Source organism: Typopeltis vanoorti, chromosome 14 (genome assembly GCF_054136105.1).
Source record: "Typopeltis vanoorti isolate ZY-2024b chromosome 14, IOZ_Tvanoo_1.0, whole genome shotgun sequence".
Taxonomy (NCBI): Eukaryota; Metazoa; Arthropoda; class Arachnida; order Uropygi; family Thelyphonidae; genus Typopeltis; species Typopeltis vanoorti.
Window position 1 is genome coordinate 25641456 of NC_143562.1, and position 16633 is coordinate 25658088.

The window sequence follows — 16633 nt, forward strand, 5'->3', positions numbered from 1 at the left end:
ATGAGGTGTATCTTGCCATTCTCCTCATAAACCTAATTTCTGCTGCAGTTATTCTTCTCTTGTCTCCTTTTCTGATTGTTCATGCCTCACTTCCATATGACAGCACTGGTCTTGCCAATGTTTTATAAACTCTAATCCTAGTATGTTTTTGTACCTTCGAGGGTTTAAAAACTTGATTTATAATATTTAAAGCTCTATTGAAATTTGTAATTTCATTTCTATGTCTTTTTCTTCTATAATAATAATTGTTTTATCAGGTTGTTTGTATTATTCCACTTGTTAATATGTATGATTTATTTTCATATCAGGACTTTGCTTTCAGTTTAAATTATTATTATCTGACACCTCCAGGGAGTCAAAGACTCATTCAGGAAGGCTATATGAGGGTGGTCTGAAAAGTTCTCGGCCTAACAATTTATAAAAACGAATTTATAATTTCAAAATTATTTTTATTTTTCAACATAATCTCCCTTAGACTAATACATTTATTCCAGCACCATTATCCCATCCCTGTAGTGGTTCTCAGTAAGATCTGCAAAATACCCCTCTACAGCTGCAATCCTCTTGATTCGAAGAAAAACACTGATCAGTGAGGAAGAGTTTTAGTTTTAGAGATAGAAGTCAGAGGGAGCCAAATCTGGGGAATAGGGTGGATGCTCCAACAATTCATAGTGCAGATCCCTTAATTTTCCCATTGCCAAAACACCTTTGTGGGCAAGTGCATTGTCCTGATGAAAGATGATTTTTTTCTTCTGCAAACTGGGTCTTTTCTCACGAATTTTTCCGTCTAGTATGGTTGAAAGATCGGAATAATATTCCCCAGTTATTGTTTTATCCTTTTCAAGATAATTATTAAACAAATTGTCTTTAGCATCCCAAAACACCGATGCCCTGCTGATGGAACTGCCTTTGTTTTCTTTAGTGCTGAATAACCGGCTTCTGTCCACTGTTTTGACTGCTGTTTGGATTCTGGATGCATAATGGTAAATCCAAGTCTCATCTATAGTAATAAATTGACGCACAAAATCAGTTTTCTTCTTGTTAAAACGCTCCAAGCACTGTTCAGAGATTTTCACGTGAGTGCATTTTTGATCTGCTGTGAGCAAGCGCAGCACCCATCTTGTAGAAAGCTTTTTTCATTTGCAATTCTTCATGCAAAATATATTCTACACGTTCTTTTGAAATGTCTGTAGTCTCATCAATTTCATGCACTTTGACTTGCCAGTCATCCAATATTACCATATTGTGCACTTGATCAATGATTTCTGGTGTTGTTACACTTTTTGGACATCCTTCATGTGGATCATCTTCAAGGCTTGTACGGCCACATTTAAACTTGGCAGCCCATTTCTTAATTTCGAAAACGAAGGAGAAGAGTGCCCATAAACTTTTATGAACTTTGAATGAATTTCTCTTGCTGTTAAACCTTCTTTTACAAAAAATTTTATAACCGCACGATACTCAATTTTATCTATTTCAAGGGATACAGAGAACACTTTTGCTTCAGTCAGCTGTATAAAACAAACTACATGATAGAATGACTTGCAATTCCACATGGATGCTTATGACAGATGTACTAACTTATAAAAAAAAAAAAAATGGTGCCGATAGTGTTGCCATCTATGGTCGAGGCTGAGAACTTTTCATATCACCCTCGTACATCACCCAAAATAGATGTCTTATAGAAAATCTAGCTCTTACTCCTTTTTTAACCACAGACAAACTTAACTTCCATTGATGCCCTTGTGCTCTCTCCCCACCTTCCATATAAAAAAAATTTGATCAGGTGATATTCTGTGTAACACCTATTCAAAAGTTTTATAGACCTCTATCATATCACTCCTCTTTCTTTTTTACTGACCAGAGTTTGTAGTCAACATGCCCACAATCTGTACTCATAATCTAAATTCCATAATCCTGATATAATGCTTGTAACTCTTTTTTGCACCCTTTCTACAACTTCTTATCCCCTTGGAAACCAGGCGACCAAATCTGCACACAATAATCCACTTGCGGTCTTATGAAAGCCTTATAAAGAGGCAAAATGGCTTCTTTATCCTTATTAATTATACATCTAATAATAAGGTTACCAAATACTTTAACAACTTAAATAGAATTTGATAGGAAAGCCTCTAAAAACATTACTGTCTGATTAACATAACCTATTAGATGATTGGTTGAACATCTTCACACAAATCTAAGACTTAAACCCAAATTACTCTTATAAATTACTGCTTTGTGTTAAGCAACTCACATGGGAAAAATTGTTGCTCGTAAAAGATAAACATTATAACTTAAAGCTGGTGGCAACCTCATTCTGTAGACATGATTCCCAAACTATTCTTTATGGTGGTTATCCAATAGTATTTTCAATAGATGACATGGCATTTGGTGCATAGTTAAAATATATAAGCAAGTTTTTTTTTAGAGATAACTTACATGAAAATCGAGATAGTTTGATATAGTTAGGAATGCCTTAGAAGAAAATTATAATAGTTTGTAATCATGCTGGAGACAAAAAATCTTATAGGGTTTGGAAAACCTTATAAGATTTTTCTAAAAATAAAAGAAAGAAACTTCTAAAACTTCTAAGAATAAAATCTTAATTGTGTTAGACTGCCATATTATTCTATCACCTCTTGACAGTGTACTCAATTTACCAGGAAAAAATAAAGAATTGTGTGTGTGTGTATTATTAACAGGATATGAGAACATTTTGGATATATGCAGAGTAAACTTTCACAGTTCTAAGTGTTTGTTGTTATTTATACGTGAAAAGCTTGGGCTAAAACTAATATTTAAAGTTAAGTTGCAGTTAAAGTATTTGATATATAGCAGTTGCCCATTATAATGTTTTTCTTGTTTATAAACTGTTTTGTATATCAGGTTGAAATTTTTTTGGCAAATGTTACAACTTCCTAAAACAACTAGATCAATTTTTTTGTCAGGTGTTTGCGGATTTATAATATTCAGACCAAGAGAGTTATCTGCAGAGTTCAGAAAGGTTCGATACCACTTGGAATGGATCAAGCAAAGGTAAGATTTTTTTTGTTAAAAAAAAAAACAAGCAAAGAAAAAACTTGTTAAACTAATAGGGAGAATTTCCAAAATGTGCTTACCTGACTGAAAACTAAATCATTTGTTGCGCCTGAATGCGTATTGCTAGCCTGGTTGGAAGAGTGGTTAGTGTATTCCAGTGGCAGCCAGTGAAATTTTAAGTGAGGGTGCTGCCTATACAAAATAAAAAAAAAATTTTTTTTTTCCTAATCAGTAACCAATTTATTAATAAATAAATCTACAGAATTGGTTACTAATTAGGAAAAAAAAGAATTTTTTTTTTTTTTTTAAATTTTGTATAGGCAGCACCCCCACTTAAAATTTCACTGGCCACCACTGGTGTATTCCCTCTGCAAGCAACAGGCTGCAGTTCAAATCCTGCCATAGGTGTGGATGTTTGTTATTGCCTTTAGGTGGGAAATGAATTTTGTCTGGTGTGAGACCACTTGCTCCACTTATTTTGAGTCTTGAAATTGGCTTGAAAAAGTTTTGGTTTGGTTTCTAGAGTGAGGTTTCCATATTATATTCAAAATATTAAAAAATAACAAAATTAATTTAAAAAAAAGAAAAAAATTCCTAGTCCACACTACTAATGTACTGTAGATTAACAACCTTTCATAGGTGGGACATAAAAGAAATGATTTCCAAACACTATGAAAAATATTTAACTTTTTTTTATTAGGTTTTATTTTCCAATGGAATCAATTCCAAGTAGAATGATATGGACATATTTCAAAATGGGAAATTGAATAATGAGACTTATTTCTGCTTAAGTTATGTGGATACTTCCAGTAGGAACATAAAAGAATAAAAGAGTGGTAGCTGAGGCTTGTACAGAGAGACTATGTATTAGCAGCAATTGACTGAAGCATTTAATAAAGGCTGTTCCTGATCTACATCTCTCCAAACTATGTGCAGGGAATTGAAGAGGATAGGTATTGGCAGTTGCATGCCTATGCAGAAACAACTGATTTCTGTGATGAGCCGGAAAGTTTGCCTCCTGTGGTGTCAGGAACATCGTGACTGGACACTAGAAGACTGGAAAAAAGTCATGTTGGTCCAATGAGTCGCATAGTTTGTTGGGAGCCCATGAAGCAGTGAACCCAGCTTGCTTTGTAAATGCTACTCAAGATTTTGGAGGTAGTATAATGATGTGGTGCATGTTCTGTTGGTATGTAATGGATCCCCTGATACTACTGGAAGGTGGTGTGTGTCATCTTAGGAATACTTGAATATTGTTGCCAGTCATCATCTTGCAATGTTGACTTTTTATCCAGCAGGTGATGGTTGTTTCATGGATAACAATGCTACTATCCATCGTGCAAGAATTGTTCAATGGTTCAGTGAGCATGACAGCAACTTTCAACCACTTCCCTGTTTACCACAAAGCCTGGATCTGAACCCCACTGAGAACGTATGGGGCATGTTAGAAAAACATCCGGGAGCAAAATCCTTTTCCATCAAATCTGAGCCAGTTAATGGACTGCCTGGTGAACACCTGGTATGTTGTAGATGTAGATGCAATCCAACACCTTGTGGAATCTATGCCAAATTGCATTTGTGCTGTAATTCGGGCTAAAGGAGGTCCAACATGGTATTAAATAAAAGTTTCTAATTCAGTGGCCAGTATGTGTACAATCCAGTGCATATAATAGATTCCAGTTAATTGGGACATATTTGAGATTATACTATTTTGGCCCAGTTAAATGTCTGCCCCAATTATGCAATGTTTCCTGTTAATAGTTAAAAAGATATAAAAAAACAAAGTAACATTTCACTGAGCAATACATCCTTTTTTCAAATGAATTACAATAGTGAATATGTATTTAAATTTCATAAAACAGCTAAAACATTTAAACTTCCTAACAGCATCACCCACAACAGCTGATGGAAACAAAGCTGGTGAGTTCTTTACAAGCTCTGGTTTGGCATGGTATGACTTTTGCTCTCCTCTTGTAAATAAACCATCCGCACAGTTAGCCGAATGGCTATGCGCTTTGCAACCATATGCCTGGGAAAGGAGTGTCCTGGGTTCGATTTCCTTCGTGATGTGAGGAGCTCAAGGATCTTCCTCAGCCACAGCCGAGTTAGCCTGTCTTGGGTGCTGGCAGTAGGGTCCCCCCCCCAGTTTAGCTGGGGTTTATTTCATCGTGCAGGCAGGCAAACCGGCCTTGAGAACTCAACGCTTCTACAGACATAGGATAAGCCAGGAGGCATAGGGCTAACCACCTTATCCTTGTGTACGGTTGCAGTTAAATGAATAGAAAACTCTTGACACTGCAAGGTGAAAGAGGGAAAAAGGAAGAAGTGTCAATAAACTTTAAACTAACCATTTACAAGCGATTACTTTAGAGGGATAATTCCAAGTGCTGCAGTCTCATCTCTAATTAAACAATTTGCTGTCCCAAATAAGGGAAGAAAACTTTTGCAGTTTCCTCAATCTGGTTTTATTCTGGTTTTATAAGATTTGTCCCAAATAAACTGCTATCCCAATAAATCAATGGCCCAATTAAACGGATTCTACTATATAAAACAAATATTATGAAGATGACAAAATATTTTGGAGACTAGTAAGAAAGCTTAGAAAAAAAGAAAATAATAATAATAATAATAAAGTTCTGAAAGGTGATATCATCATCATCAAATTCCTGCCATGCACCCTCAAGGGGTGTACAGGATATGACAGTACTACATGAAAAAATTACATCATTACTAACTTCCTATCTACAATTTTCCTCCAAATCAGTCTGTTACTTGTCAAGACTCCAACATTATCAGATCTTATATTTCTATCGTCTAAGGCACTTTGTACCATATCAATCCACCTATATCTTGGTCTTCCTCTGGGTCGTTTTCCTGCCAACCTGGCAGAGAACACTTGTTTTGCTAATCTTTCCTCTCCCATTCTATTTAAGTGACCATACCACCTGAGATTAGCTCTGCTAACGCATTCCTGGATGCTGACAATGTCAAGTTCTTTCCTAATATCCTCATTTTTAATATGATATTGCCATTGATGCCATCTGTTCACGTCTCTAATCTTTCTCAGGACTCTCATGTCTGTGGTCTCTAGTCTTTGGTCAAGTGTTTTACTTCTGACCCAACTCTCAGATCCATAAGTTAAAACTGGTTTGAACACTGTCTTGTATACAGCTAATTTAGTGTTCCGACTAATTTCTTTCTTATTCCATATGAATTTATTCAGTTGGCTTCCCACCATACCAGCTTTGTTGATTCTGTTGTCTATTTCTATATTTAATTTACCATCTTCACTAAAAATCATGCCTAAGTAGCTGAAATGTTTTACTTGTTCCACAGGTTCTCCATTCACAACACAGTTGACATTTTCAATGATTCTGCCTATTTTCATTGTCTTTGTCTTTTTATTGCTGACCTTCATACCATATCTATTACAACAGCTATTCAATTTAGTCAGAGAATCTTGCAGACTTGTAGCGGATTTATTTAGAAGTATAACATCGTCCGCATAAAGCAAAGAGCTGACATTAACATCTGCAATTTTGATATCAGGTTTAATACCACATTCCTTCATAATGTGATCCATATAGATAATGAATAGCAGAGGGGATAATGTACATCCTTGTCTCACGCCAGCTTTAACATTAAACCATCTTCCTGTACTTCCTTCAATTCTAACTGCTGACTTACAACTCAAATAAAGACTAAGTATTGCTTGATATAATGCCCCATTGACACCATATAACTGCAGCGTATTGAATAGCTTCTCTCTTGTCACCTTGTCATATGCCTTTTCCAAATCGACAAAACTTAAATACAGATCTTTGTTATATTCCCATGCTTTCTCGACTATTTGTCGTAAAGTGAAGATCTGATCCTGACAGCCTCTATTTGGCCTGAATCCAGCTTGTTCTTCACTAAGCTTTTCTTCCACAATTCTTCTCAACCATTTCTCAAGTATACTTGCATAGATCTTGCCAGGAACACTCAGTAGGGAAATACCTTTGTAATTCTCACATTCAATTTTATTTCCCTTCTTATATATGGGTACTATTAGAGCTCTACTCCAATCATCAGGAATTCGTCCCTCTGTCCAGGCCTTCTGAACTATGCAGTACAGCCACTGTAAGACTCTTATACCACCATACTTCAGCATTTCTGGTCGAATATCATCTACTCCTGCTGCCTTTCCACATTTCAAGGCTTTTTCCTTTGATGGCTTTTTCTACTTCAAGTATGGATATGTATTCCTGACTGCATGCCTGGTCAGTGTTTTTTATCACTGTGCTGTCATCACTGCTTGTTTCATTTAGCAGTTTTTCAAAGTAATTACTCTATACTTCAAGGATATCTTTTTCTCCTGTTTTCATGTCACCTTTATCATCTCTAATTCCTTTTACAGCACTCTTTCCTCCATTCCTAAGCTTCTTCAACAACCTCCAGAATATTTTGCCACCTTCTTGATATTTATTTTCTATATTCTTGCCAAAGTCCTCCCATGACTTTTGTTTAGCTAGTTTTACACACTCTTTAGCTTTCTTACATTTGTCTCTGTATTCTGTAAGAGTAAAAGCTGACTTATTTGCCAGGAACTTTTGATATGCTTTCTTCTTTTCCTTCACTGCCTCTTTAACTTCCTGTGTCCACCAGGGAGTTCTGATTAGTACCCTTAAAGGGGTGTATAGGATATTATGATAGCACTATGTGAAAACATTAATTCTTATCAACAATTTTCTTCCAAATTAATTTGTTACCTGTCAAGACTCCAATATTATCAGATTTTATATTTTTGTCTTCCTAAACCATGTAAAATTCTTTCACATTTCTGAATGCTTTCCTAAAATCTCCGTTTTTAATATGGTACTGTCATTGATGCCATTTCACCCTTCTAATCTTTCCCAGAAGTCTCATAACTTTTATTTCTAACCCAGCTCTCAGATCCATAAATTAAAATTGGTTTGAAAACAGTCTTGTATATAGCTGGTTTAGTGTTTTGACTCATTTCTCTCTTATTCCATATAAATTTATTCAGTTGATGTTTCACCTATTTTCATTATCTTTTTATTGCTGATTTTCATACCAAATTTATTATAGCAGTTATTCAATTTAGTTGGGAATCTTGCAGACTTGTACTGGATTTATTTAGGAGTATACATCATCTGCATAAAGAACAGGGCTAAGATTAACATCTCCAGTTTTTATATTGGGTTTAATGCCACTTTCCTCATAATGTGATTCATATAGATGATAAACAACACCACAGATGACGTGCAACCTTGTCTCACACAATTTTTTGTCTTCCTATATCACCTTCAATTCTAATTTTATTGCTTGATATATTATCCCATTTACACTATATAACTAGTATTTTGAATATCTTTTCTTTTGGCATCCTGTTATGAAAACTTTATAGTATGAGGACATGATGAAATTGTAATGCCAGTATTAAACCACATGGAACAACTTGATAGTAAAAAATGTTTGTTCAGACACTCGACTAGTTTCATGAAATAACTGGTTAACATCAGCAGAAGATAATGGTGAATAAAATTGAGCTACAAATGATAATGATCACAATGTAAATATTTGAAAAAAAAGGGAAAGAAAGAGAGAATGGAATTCATGTTTGTGCCATATAGACACTCGGCGGTTTGTGGCATTATATGCATCACTGGTTTCCACACGTGCTAGATGTTTTATCCCTTGGTGTAGTATCATGCCTTGTTTCTTGTTGCATTTGTGGATGTTTTATCATTTTCACTGAATCTGAACAGTCTTGAGTAGAAACTGTAATCTGTGTAAATCATTTCAGTTCAATGGAAACCAAACATTGAAGTATTGTGGCAGTGAACTGAAATGATCCACATAGATTAAATTTCTGCTCAAGAATGGTTTAGTCAGTGGGAATGATAAAATATCCACAACAGTGGAACAAGAAACAAGGCATGATGCATCAAGTATGGTCCTCTCTCATAAAACATCTAATGCATGAGGAAGTCAGTGACTCACATTCCATTTTTAATCTCTCTCTTTTCCAAATATTTACATTGTGATCATTACCTATTTGTAGCTTAATTTTTTATTTTATTCAATATATCTCTTGATGATGTGAAACAGTTACTTCACAAAATTAGTTGAGTATCTGAATAAACATTTTTTACCATCAGTTTGTTCTATGTGGTTTAATACCAGCATTACAATTTCATTAAATACAGATTCTTGTTTTATTCCTGTAATTTCTCAAACATTTATCTTAAACTGAAAATCTGATCCTGACAACCTCTGTTTGCCACAAACCCAGCAATGTTCACAATGCTAGGTTCATGCATGATGAACAATGCATGAATAAATCTTAAAATCTTACAAGGAACAATCAATAGGGAAATTCCTCTGTAATTTTCATGTTCAACTTTATTTCCCTTTTTATAGATAAGTACTATGAGAGCTCTACTCCAGTTATCTGGAATTCAACCCACTGACCAGGCCTTCAAAATCATGCAATGTAGCCAGTATAAAACTGCCTGAAGTAATTACTCGAAAAATCATTAAATGAGGTAATAAGAGCTAATAAGTGATAGAAGAGGAGGAATTCCACCAGGAGGATATTTCATAGTTGTGGTGATAAAATCCGTCAGATAGTTGGATCCTGGACGTTTGGATTAGAGCTCTTCATACAAGTTTATAATAAAATAGGATATAAAACTGAATGTGAAGAGAAATTTTCTTATGACTCTTCTAGGAAAGATTTATACAGCAGAAAAGAGTGAAAAAACTAGTGAAAAGAAGCCTGGGGTTAGGCTAAATGGAGGGATTGCCAAAACCAGATTTTTATTTTATGATGATCTCTATTTAAGTATTTATTACTCAAAAATGCATGTGATAAGGTACCAAGAAAAACTTTTCAAGACATTAAATCTGTATAATGTAAATAGAGCATGTACGCTGTACAGAGTGATATTTAACTTATACATTAATTAAAAATAGCAGTTGGAATTGAAGGATGTCTAGAAAGATAGTTTGATATTAAATCAGGTAGGTTTTACTTTATTGCTACTGTATTTATAAATTATGTGGACCAAATTATTAAGAAATGTGAAATATGATATTCAACTAAGGGGATATTATCTTAGCTTTTTATTCTATTTGGATGACATTATCTGAAATAATTCTGCAAATGGTCTTCAAGTCTTTAGCTAAATTAAAATATTTGCTGTGGCAAATTTGGTATGAAAATTGGCATTACAAATACAAACTCTGAAAATAGGTACGAAAATATAAAATATACACTGCATTATGTACCTAAGGCTGGTATTATGAAAAACCTGAAAATAAATTTCTATGGAATGAGAGAGAATCAGTCAAGCTAGGAGTTTATAAAACAGCATTCAAACTAATTTTAACATAGTGATCTGAGGGGTGGTTCAAGGAAGAAAACTGGTAATTCAAAACTGAGGGTTCACAAATATGAGAGTTTGGGAAAAATTAACAGATGAAATCAGTAGGAGAATCATATTAAAAATGAGAAAATAAGCATTTGAAGCAAAAACAACAGGAAAAAATTCAGAGTAAGACCAGAATAAAGATGTATTGATGCAGTTAGGAGTACTACAGAAGAGAGAAAAGCTGGTCACTGACCTTAAAAAATAATAGATGGATTTAGAAGAAAGTTATTTACTTGATATCAGATATATTGTTCGACATCTGGTTACACCCCTTGAATATATGTAATAGAAAATTATGTTCTTTCTTTACAGATTCTAACATGGTATTTAGAGGTTTCATAGATTTATTTTATTAAATTTTTCCAGTTGCCTGAAAAGCCAAGTAAACTGTTTTATGATGATACATTAAAGTCATTCTGTCGACGTCTCACATTTTCACCAGACGGTAATTTGTTAATTGTACCTTCAGGAATTATTGAGTTAGAGGATGGAAAAATTTTGAACACAACGTATGTGTTTGCTAGATGTTCATTCAGCAAGTAAGCGCTCCTAAATTCATTATAAAAAATTTAATTTCTGAATGAAAAATTTTTGTTTTTCCCTTTCTCATTATATGTAGTCTTAATTTAGCTTTATTCTGAAAATGTTTTGTGGAAACACCAATCAAAACTGGATTTTTCAGCAAGATCTTGCTGAAAAATCCAGTCTTGGCATATTTCTTTTTATATATGATAGTATTTTCTTATCTAAGATTTCATGATAAACAAAATAATCCATGGGGGTTTCTATACAAGGTAATGGGTCTACCCCTTTACTAGAAAAGTATCCCCCATACCATGACATTTCCTCATTTGTGCTTTACCCTAAGTACTTGATATTTGCGATATTGTTCTTTTGATTTTTGTGACATCTAATGTACTTAATCCTGTCAGACAAATTAAATTTGATTTCGTCGCTAAATAAGATCTTAGACTATTCAGTAGCTGTCTATTTATGAAGGGTCTTAGCAAATTTTAATTGAGCCTTTCTATTCTTTGCAGAAATAAGTGACTTCTTACTAGGTCAAGAACCTAATAAACCTTGTTCTTTCAGACATCATTTTATGGTCAAAACATGTATATTTAGTCCATAATTCTCATCTAATTAATTCTTTGTTAATAGCTTATTATTATCATCACCCAAGACCCCATGGAGTCAAAGATTCATCTAGGAGGTCCTATTATGATTCATACACACAGATAATCATACTGTGCTTTAAACACACTCAAATTCTCTGCAGACACCACACTCTCAGGCAAGGCATTCCAATCATTCACAATTCTGCATGCAAAAAACCAGCTCATACCCTCATTATACAGTTTCCAGGGATGACCTTCGGATCTCCCACTGTTTTCTGTAGAATCTCTCCAACATTGATCCTATAACAACTCCTTACTAATTTGTAGGTCTCTATCGTATCTCCCCCTCTTCCTCCTATCCACCAGACTGTAAATTGCATCTTCTCAATCTTTCCTCATATTCGACATTCCAGAGGTCAGAAACTACCTTAGTCAGTCTCCTCTGGAACCTTTCCAACATCTCTATCCTTCTGAAAACCATGTGTGGCCTAATCAAAACCTTATACGATGGAACAAGAATCTCCCTACTTCTACAAGTCAGTGTCCTCCGCATCATTCCCAGAAGTCTTTGTGTTGTCTTCACAATTTTGGCAATGTGTCCCCTAAATTTCAGATCCTTGTCCACTATCACCCCAAGATCGCTTATTTCCTACACCTCCAACAGTATATCCTCACCAAGCATAAATTCTGCATCCCCATTCCTGTGCCCAATCACTCAATTTATTCGTGTCTTCTTCTACAGCATCTTACTGTAGCAAGCTTTTGAGGACTTGCTCAGATAGCCTTTTAATAAGTTTTTTTTTTCTAGTTATTGTTTTTCATGGATACCCTTATCAAATTTTGTCTGTCTCATCTGGCCTTGTAAATTTGATTCAAAATCATATGTATCATTTGGTTGTGTGCATCTATTCTTGCAAAGCACAAATTATGGCTTCTTTAAAGTTTGCTGAGTATTCTTTGGTCTTTGCTCTTAACTTATCTATGAAAACATTAAAAAAATAATGTTTTCATAAATAAAAATGTGTTAATATAACTTGTCAAAATATTTATGAACCCAACAAATAACAAACTCAGAAAAAATATGTAAATGTATCAACTTTCGGTACTAAACTATTTGCACTGTGTATGCTCCCAATAAAACTACTAATATGAATGGCAAGTTCATTGTTTACAACTGGTCTGAAGGATTTGAAGTTAAATATTAGTTTGTAAAAGACTTGAGTGCCAGTGTATTTCTTCAGTGAGGTGAAGTGGTTGTCAGATAGGTGACAGGAAATTTTGTTGAGATGAAAGTTTTCTAAGAGTCAGCATTAGGAGCAGAGTACCTGCATTTGCATTAGGGGCCTTTTATTGTTTGTTATAATCATGAATGATTTAAGTTTAGATATTGAGTAAAATGTCCCTTACCTGATGATGCTGAGTAGTCAATTGTTAATATTTCAGGCATCATCCAAAGAATTTATGGGATGATATCAAAAGATTGAAAAAGTGGACGAGGAGGTGGGGTGTTTAACCTAATACTACATATAAGTATATGTAGTATTAGGTGGATACAAATTGAATGGACATGCTTTCAAAAGAGTTAATGACTATCACAAACTAATAGCAAGTTCCAACCAAAGCCCCATGACCACAGTGTTGTGCTAAAAAAAATTAATTCACTTATAGCAAGCTACCCTCTATAACAAACTTTTTTATGGTTTTCCTGTGAGTTTGCTATTGTGAGAGCCATTGGTTGATGGGACATTTAAAGAAATCATATCAGTAAGAACTAAGAAAACTGAGTATTTCAGATTCAAGTTTCACTTGTAGTATGTAAGTCTGTAATCCGGCAATTGTGAGTCATAACCATGTTGGCTTGGTTGACTGAGTTGTTAGCATACTTCCTCTTTGACCATAAAGTTGTGGGTTTGAATCCTATTGTAGACCTGGATGTTTGTGCATATCTTTAAGTGGGAGATATATTTCATTTTACCCCATGAGAGCAAGACTCTTTGGTAGGGTTTAAGATGACTAGATTATCATCAGCCATTTATTCACAGGAGAAAGAGAGTAGGCTAATAGAACCAAGCATTGAGGTTCCAAGGCTTATAGATTGTATAGTTCATATATATTATATGAACTATACAATCTATGAAATACTGTTATCTTGCTATCTCCTGTGGCTTTAATCAACTCTTCTGGGGTTCCATCTGCATCTGGTGCTTTATTGTTGTTAGCTCCTTAACTGCTGTTTCAACTTCATACTTAAGTGGTGGTTCCAAATCGAAATTCTCCTGATAAGGGGGCAGTTCCAAATTTTCCTTATTTTCACTGCTGTACAGTTCCTCACAGTAGTTTCCATCTGCTTTTGATTTCCAGTTCTTCTGTAGTACTGCTACAGAAGAACTGGAAATTTTCCCGTCTTTGAAACATTCCTGTCTTTTATAACATTCAATTTGGGCATAAACTTGTGTTGCGCCATCTTGAACTCTATCTCTTTATATTTCTTAGCATAATACTTTTCCTTGTCCTGTCTGATGGCTTTTCTGACTTCTCTGTTTAATCTCTTATATCCTTCAGTCCGTATGTCTTTGTTTCTCCAAATACCTCCTTTTGATCAGATCTCATGTTTAATATGAAATCCATGGGTCTCTTGGTCTTTCAATTGGGCCTAGGAAAAAAGAGAAAAAAAACCTCTACCTCCATATGAGATTGGCCAACTCATCCTCAATCGAAGAAGTCCATCTTTTCTAATCAAATGGTGCATTATTCTGTTCTTTGTTGAACTGCACTATAGTTAGTTATTCACATTTGACATCTGTAGATGCTGCATGGTTACTCTTATAACTCATTGGGTTTTGAGAGTTAAGCCTTCTGCTACATGCAGTGGGATTCCAATCTGCAGCCGCTTGGCTGGAGATCAGATAAGCTAACCACTTAGCCAACTGCGCTATGGAGCTGCTAAAATCCCCCCCCCCATCTGTTGTAAAGTTGTATTGCATCCCAGATGGGATTCGATCCCAGCTCTTTTCATCTAAGACCAGTGTCAATTCTGACTGAGCTGTAGACTCCTTAAACTAATTCTTTGTTTAAATATAAACAAAGAATTTATTTTTTTCCATGTATCGTTTTGTGTCATCCTTCTGGTATATGTGGCTAGTTTTAAATATTTCGAATATTTGGAATCCTGAATTCCTGAATTGCAAGCAGTGTCAAGTCAAACAAACTTGATGCAAATTAGCAGTTGCCTATATTATCATATCTCTAAATGTATTTAAAATATATGAATGACATTTATTCCTTTTAAAATTATCTGCTTGCAAGTGATAAATAACAAATTTCTTTCCAAAATATTCAGTACAAGCAGAGCACTAAAAAAATAAAATTAATATTCTTGTGATATTTTGATTACTTCTTTGTTTTGCAGATGTTTAATTCACTTACCATATAGAATTTTCTGTCCATAGGATTTGAAATTTGTAACAGGCCATCTCTTTTTGTGTTTAATATGTCTTTTAAGAAAAAGTTTTATAAAATATATCTTGTAGAATGTTAGGGTTCCTTCTAACAGTTCGGGCATCCTAGGAAATTTTCTCTATCTCGTAAAGGCTTGAAATTGGGAATATGACATTCTTTCATTGTCGCGTGCCATTTGAAAATTTTAAAAAATATTGACTAGGAATAATAGCTAGGATTTTTTTCCCTTTGCAGGTTGCTTTGGACTACACTTTTGAGTGTTGGTGATTATGGTATCATGCTGTTTTAAAAGAGGAGTGGGACTAATTAAAAGCAGTGGTGGCTAGTCCATAAGGGCTGCAGAGCTGCATTGAATGCATCTTACCGCATTAAGCATACTAGCCAGTACTACTCGCTAGTATACTCACTGCTGGAGCTGCATTCAATGCAGTCCTCATGGATGAGCTGTCACTGATTAAAAGTATGTAAAAATTTAGAAACATTGTGCTAAAAAAACTTGAAAAAAGAGGGATATAACAAACTTTGTGAAAAAAAGTAGAAGTGGGAAAAAAAAAAAAAAAAAAAAAAAAAAAAAAAAAAAAACCTGAAATATTTCAGCAGCATACATTAAGTTGTGATTTGATAGTGCAGTATTTTATTAAGTTCCTCAGTTGATTTATCTCAAAATTATTACTCTCTTATTATCTTATTAAAATATTTTTAGTATTAAATCAAGAGGAATTATTCATTATTTTTTTTTATTTTCTTCTTCAGGCCAGTTTTATATCTCCCATCAGGTAATAAGTATACTGTTGCTGTTCGATGCTGTCCTGTACTTTTTGAGCTGAGAAAGCAAGGTAAATTTAATAAATTATTAATGCTTAATTATCTGAAGAAAAATTTGAAGTGTAATATTGATACAAAAAGAAGAAATTAAGCAAATGAACTATCTAAGAGAGACTAATGATAACTATTTAAGACAGACTAATGATAACTATTTAAGACAGTAATGATAATGTTATATTTAGATCCATAAGGTGAAATTTTTGTATTAGAACAAATGCATGCATCACATTTCTAATTGTTTTTGGCAAATATCTTTCATGAAATGCCTAAGAACATTTAAGTAATTCTGCTTGATAGTTCTGCCTGTAGGAATGAATTCTAAATATGTAATGCTTCACTTAGAAAATGATCATCATGCACTTAATATTTAGCATGTCTAGCTTTCTTTCAACACAATGATGAACCTTTTTCTGATGACTGCTTACAATATTTTGAGGTTCTCTGAAGCAGTTTTGCTGATATAGAAAGTTTTTTTCACTTGGTGATAAAGTGAATTATACTTGTTTAATGCTTTACCCAAGTGTAAGCACACAGAGCTTGTGTATGAAGTATCTCCATGTCTAGGATACATCCTTTGTAACCAAGTGAAAAAACTTTCTACAACAATATTTGATCTTGAGTATTTTAATTAATAAGGGGATACACCTTCTTTGCTCTTGTGTATGGGAAAATGGGACTTCTGCATTAATTTCTGAGTCTGGCTCTCACTGATGAGACCTCAAAGATCAAAACTGGTCTGAGTAGTGACCCTTC

The 16633-nt window shown here is 34.3% G+C and overlaps 1 protein-coding gene across 1 annotated transcript in view; it reads left to right on the top strand.

Annotated features, from left to right (window-relative positions):
- The window catches only part of Caf1-105 (chromatin assembly factor 1, p105 subunit), an 88465-nt gene that overhangs the window by 55554 nt on the left and 16278 nt on the right, over positions 1–16633 (top strand). Inside the window, exons 7-9 of the mRNA XM_090403880.1 lie at positions 2949–3036; positions 10845–11017; positions 15809–15891. Coding sequence (XP_090260006.1) covers positions 2949–3036; positions 10845–11017; positions 15809–15891 — 344 coding nt within the window. The remainder of the gene's footprint in view (positions 1–2948; positions 3037–10844; positions 11018–15808; positions 15892–16633) is intronic.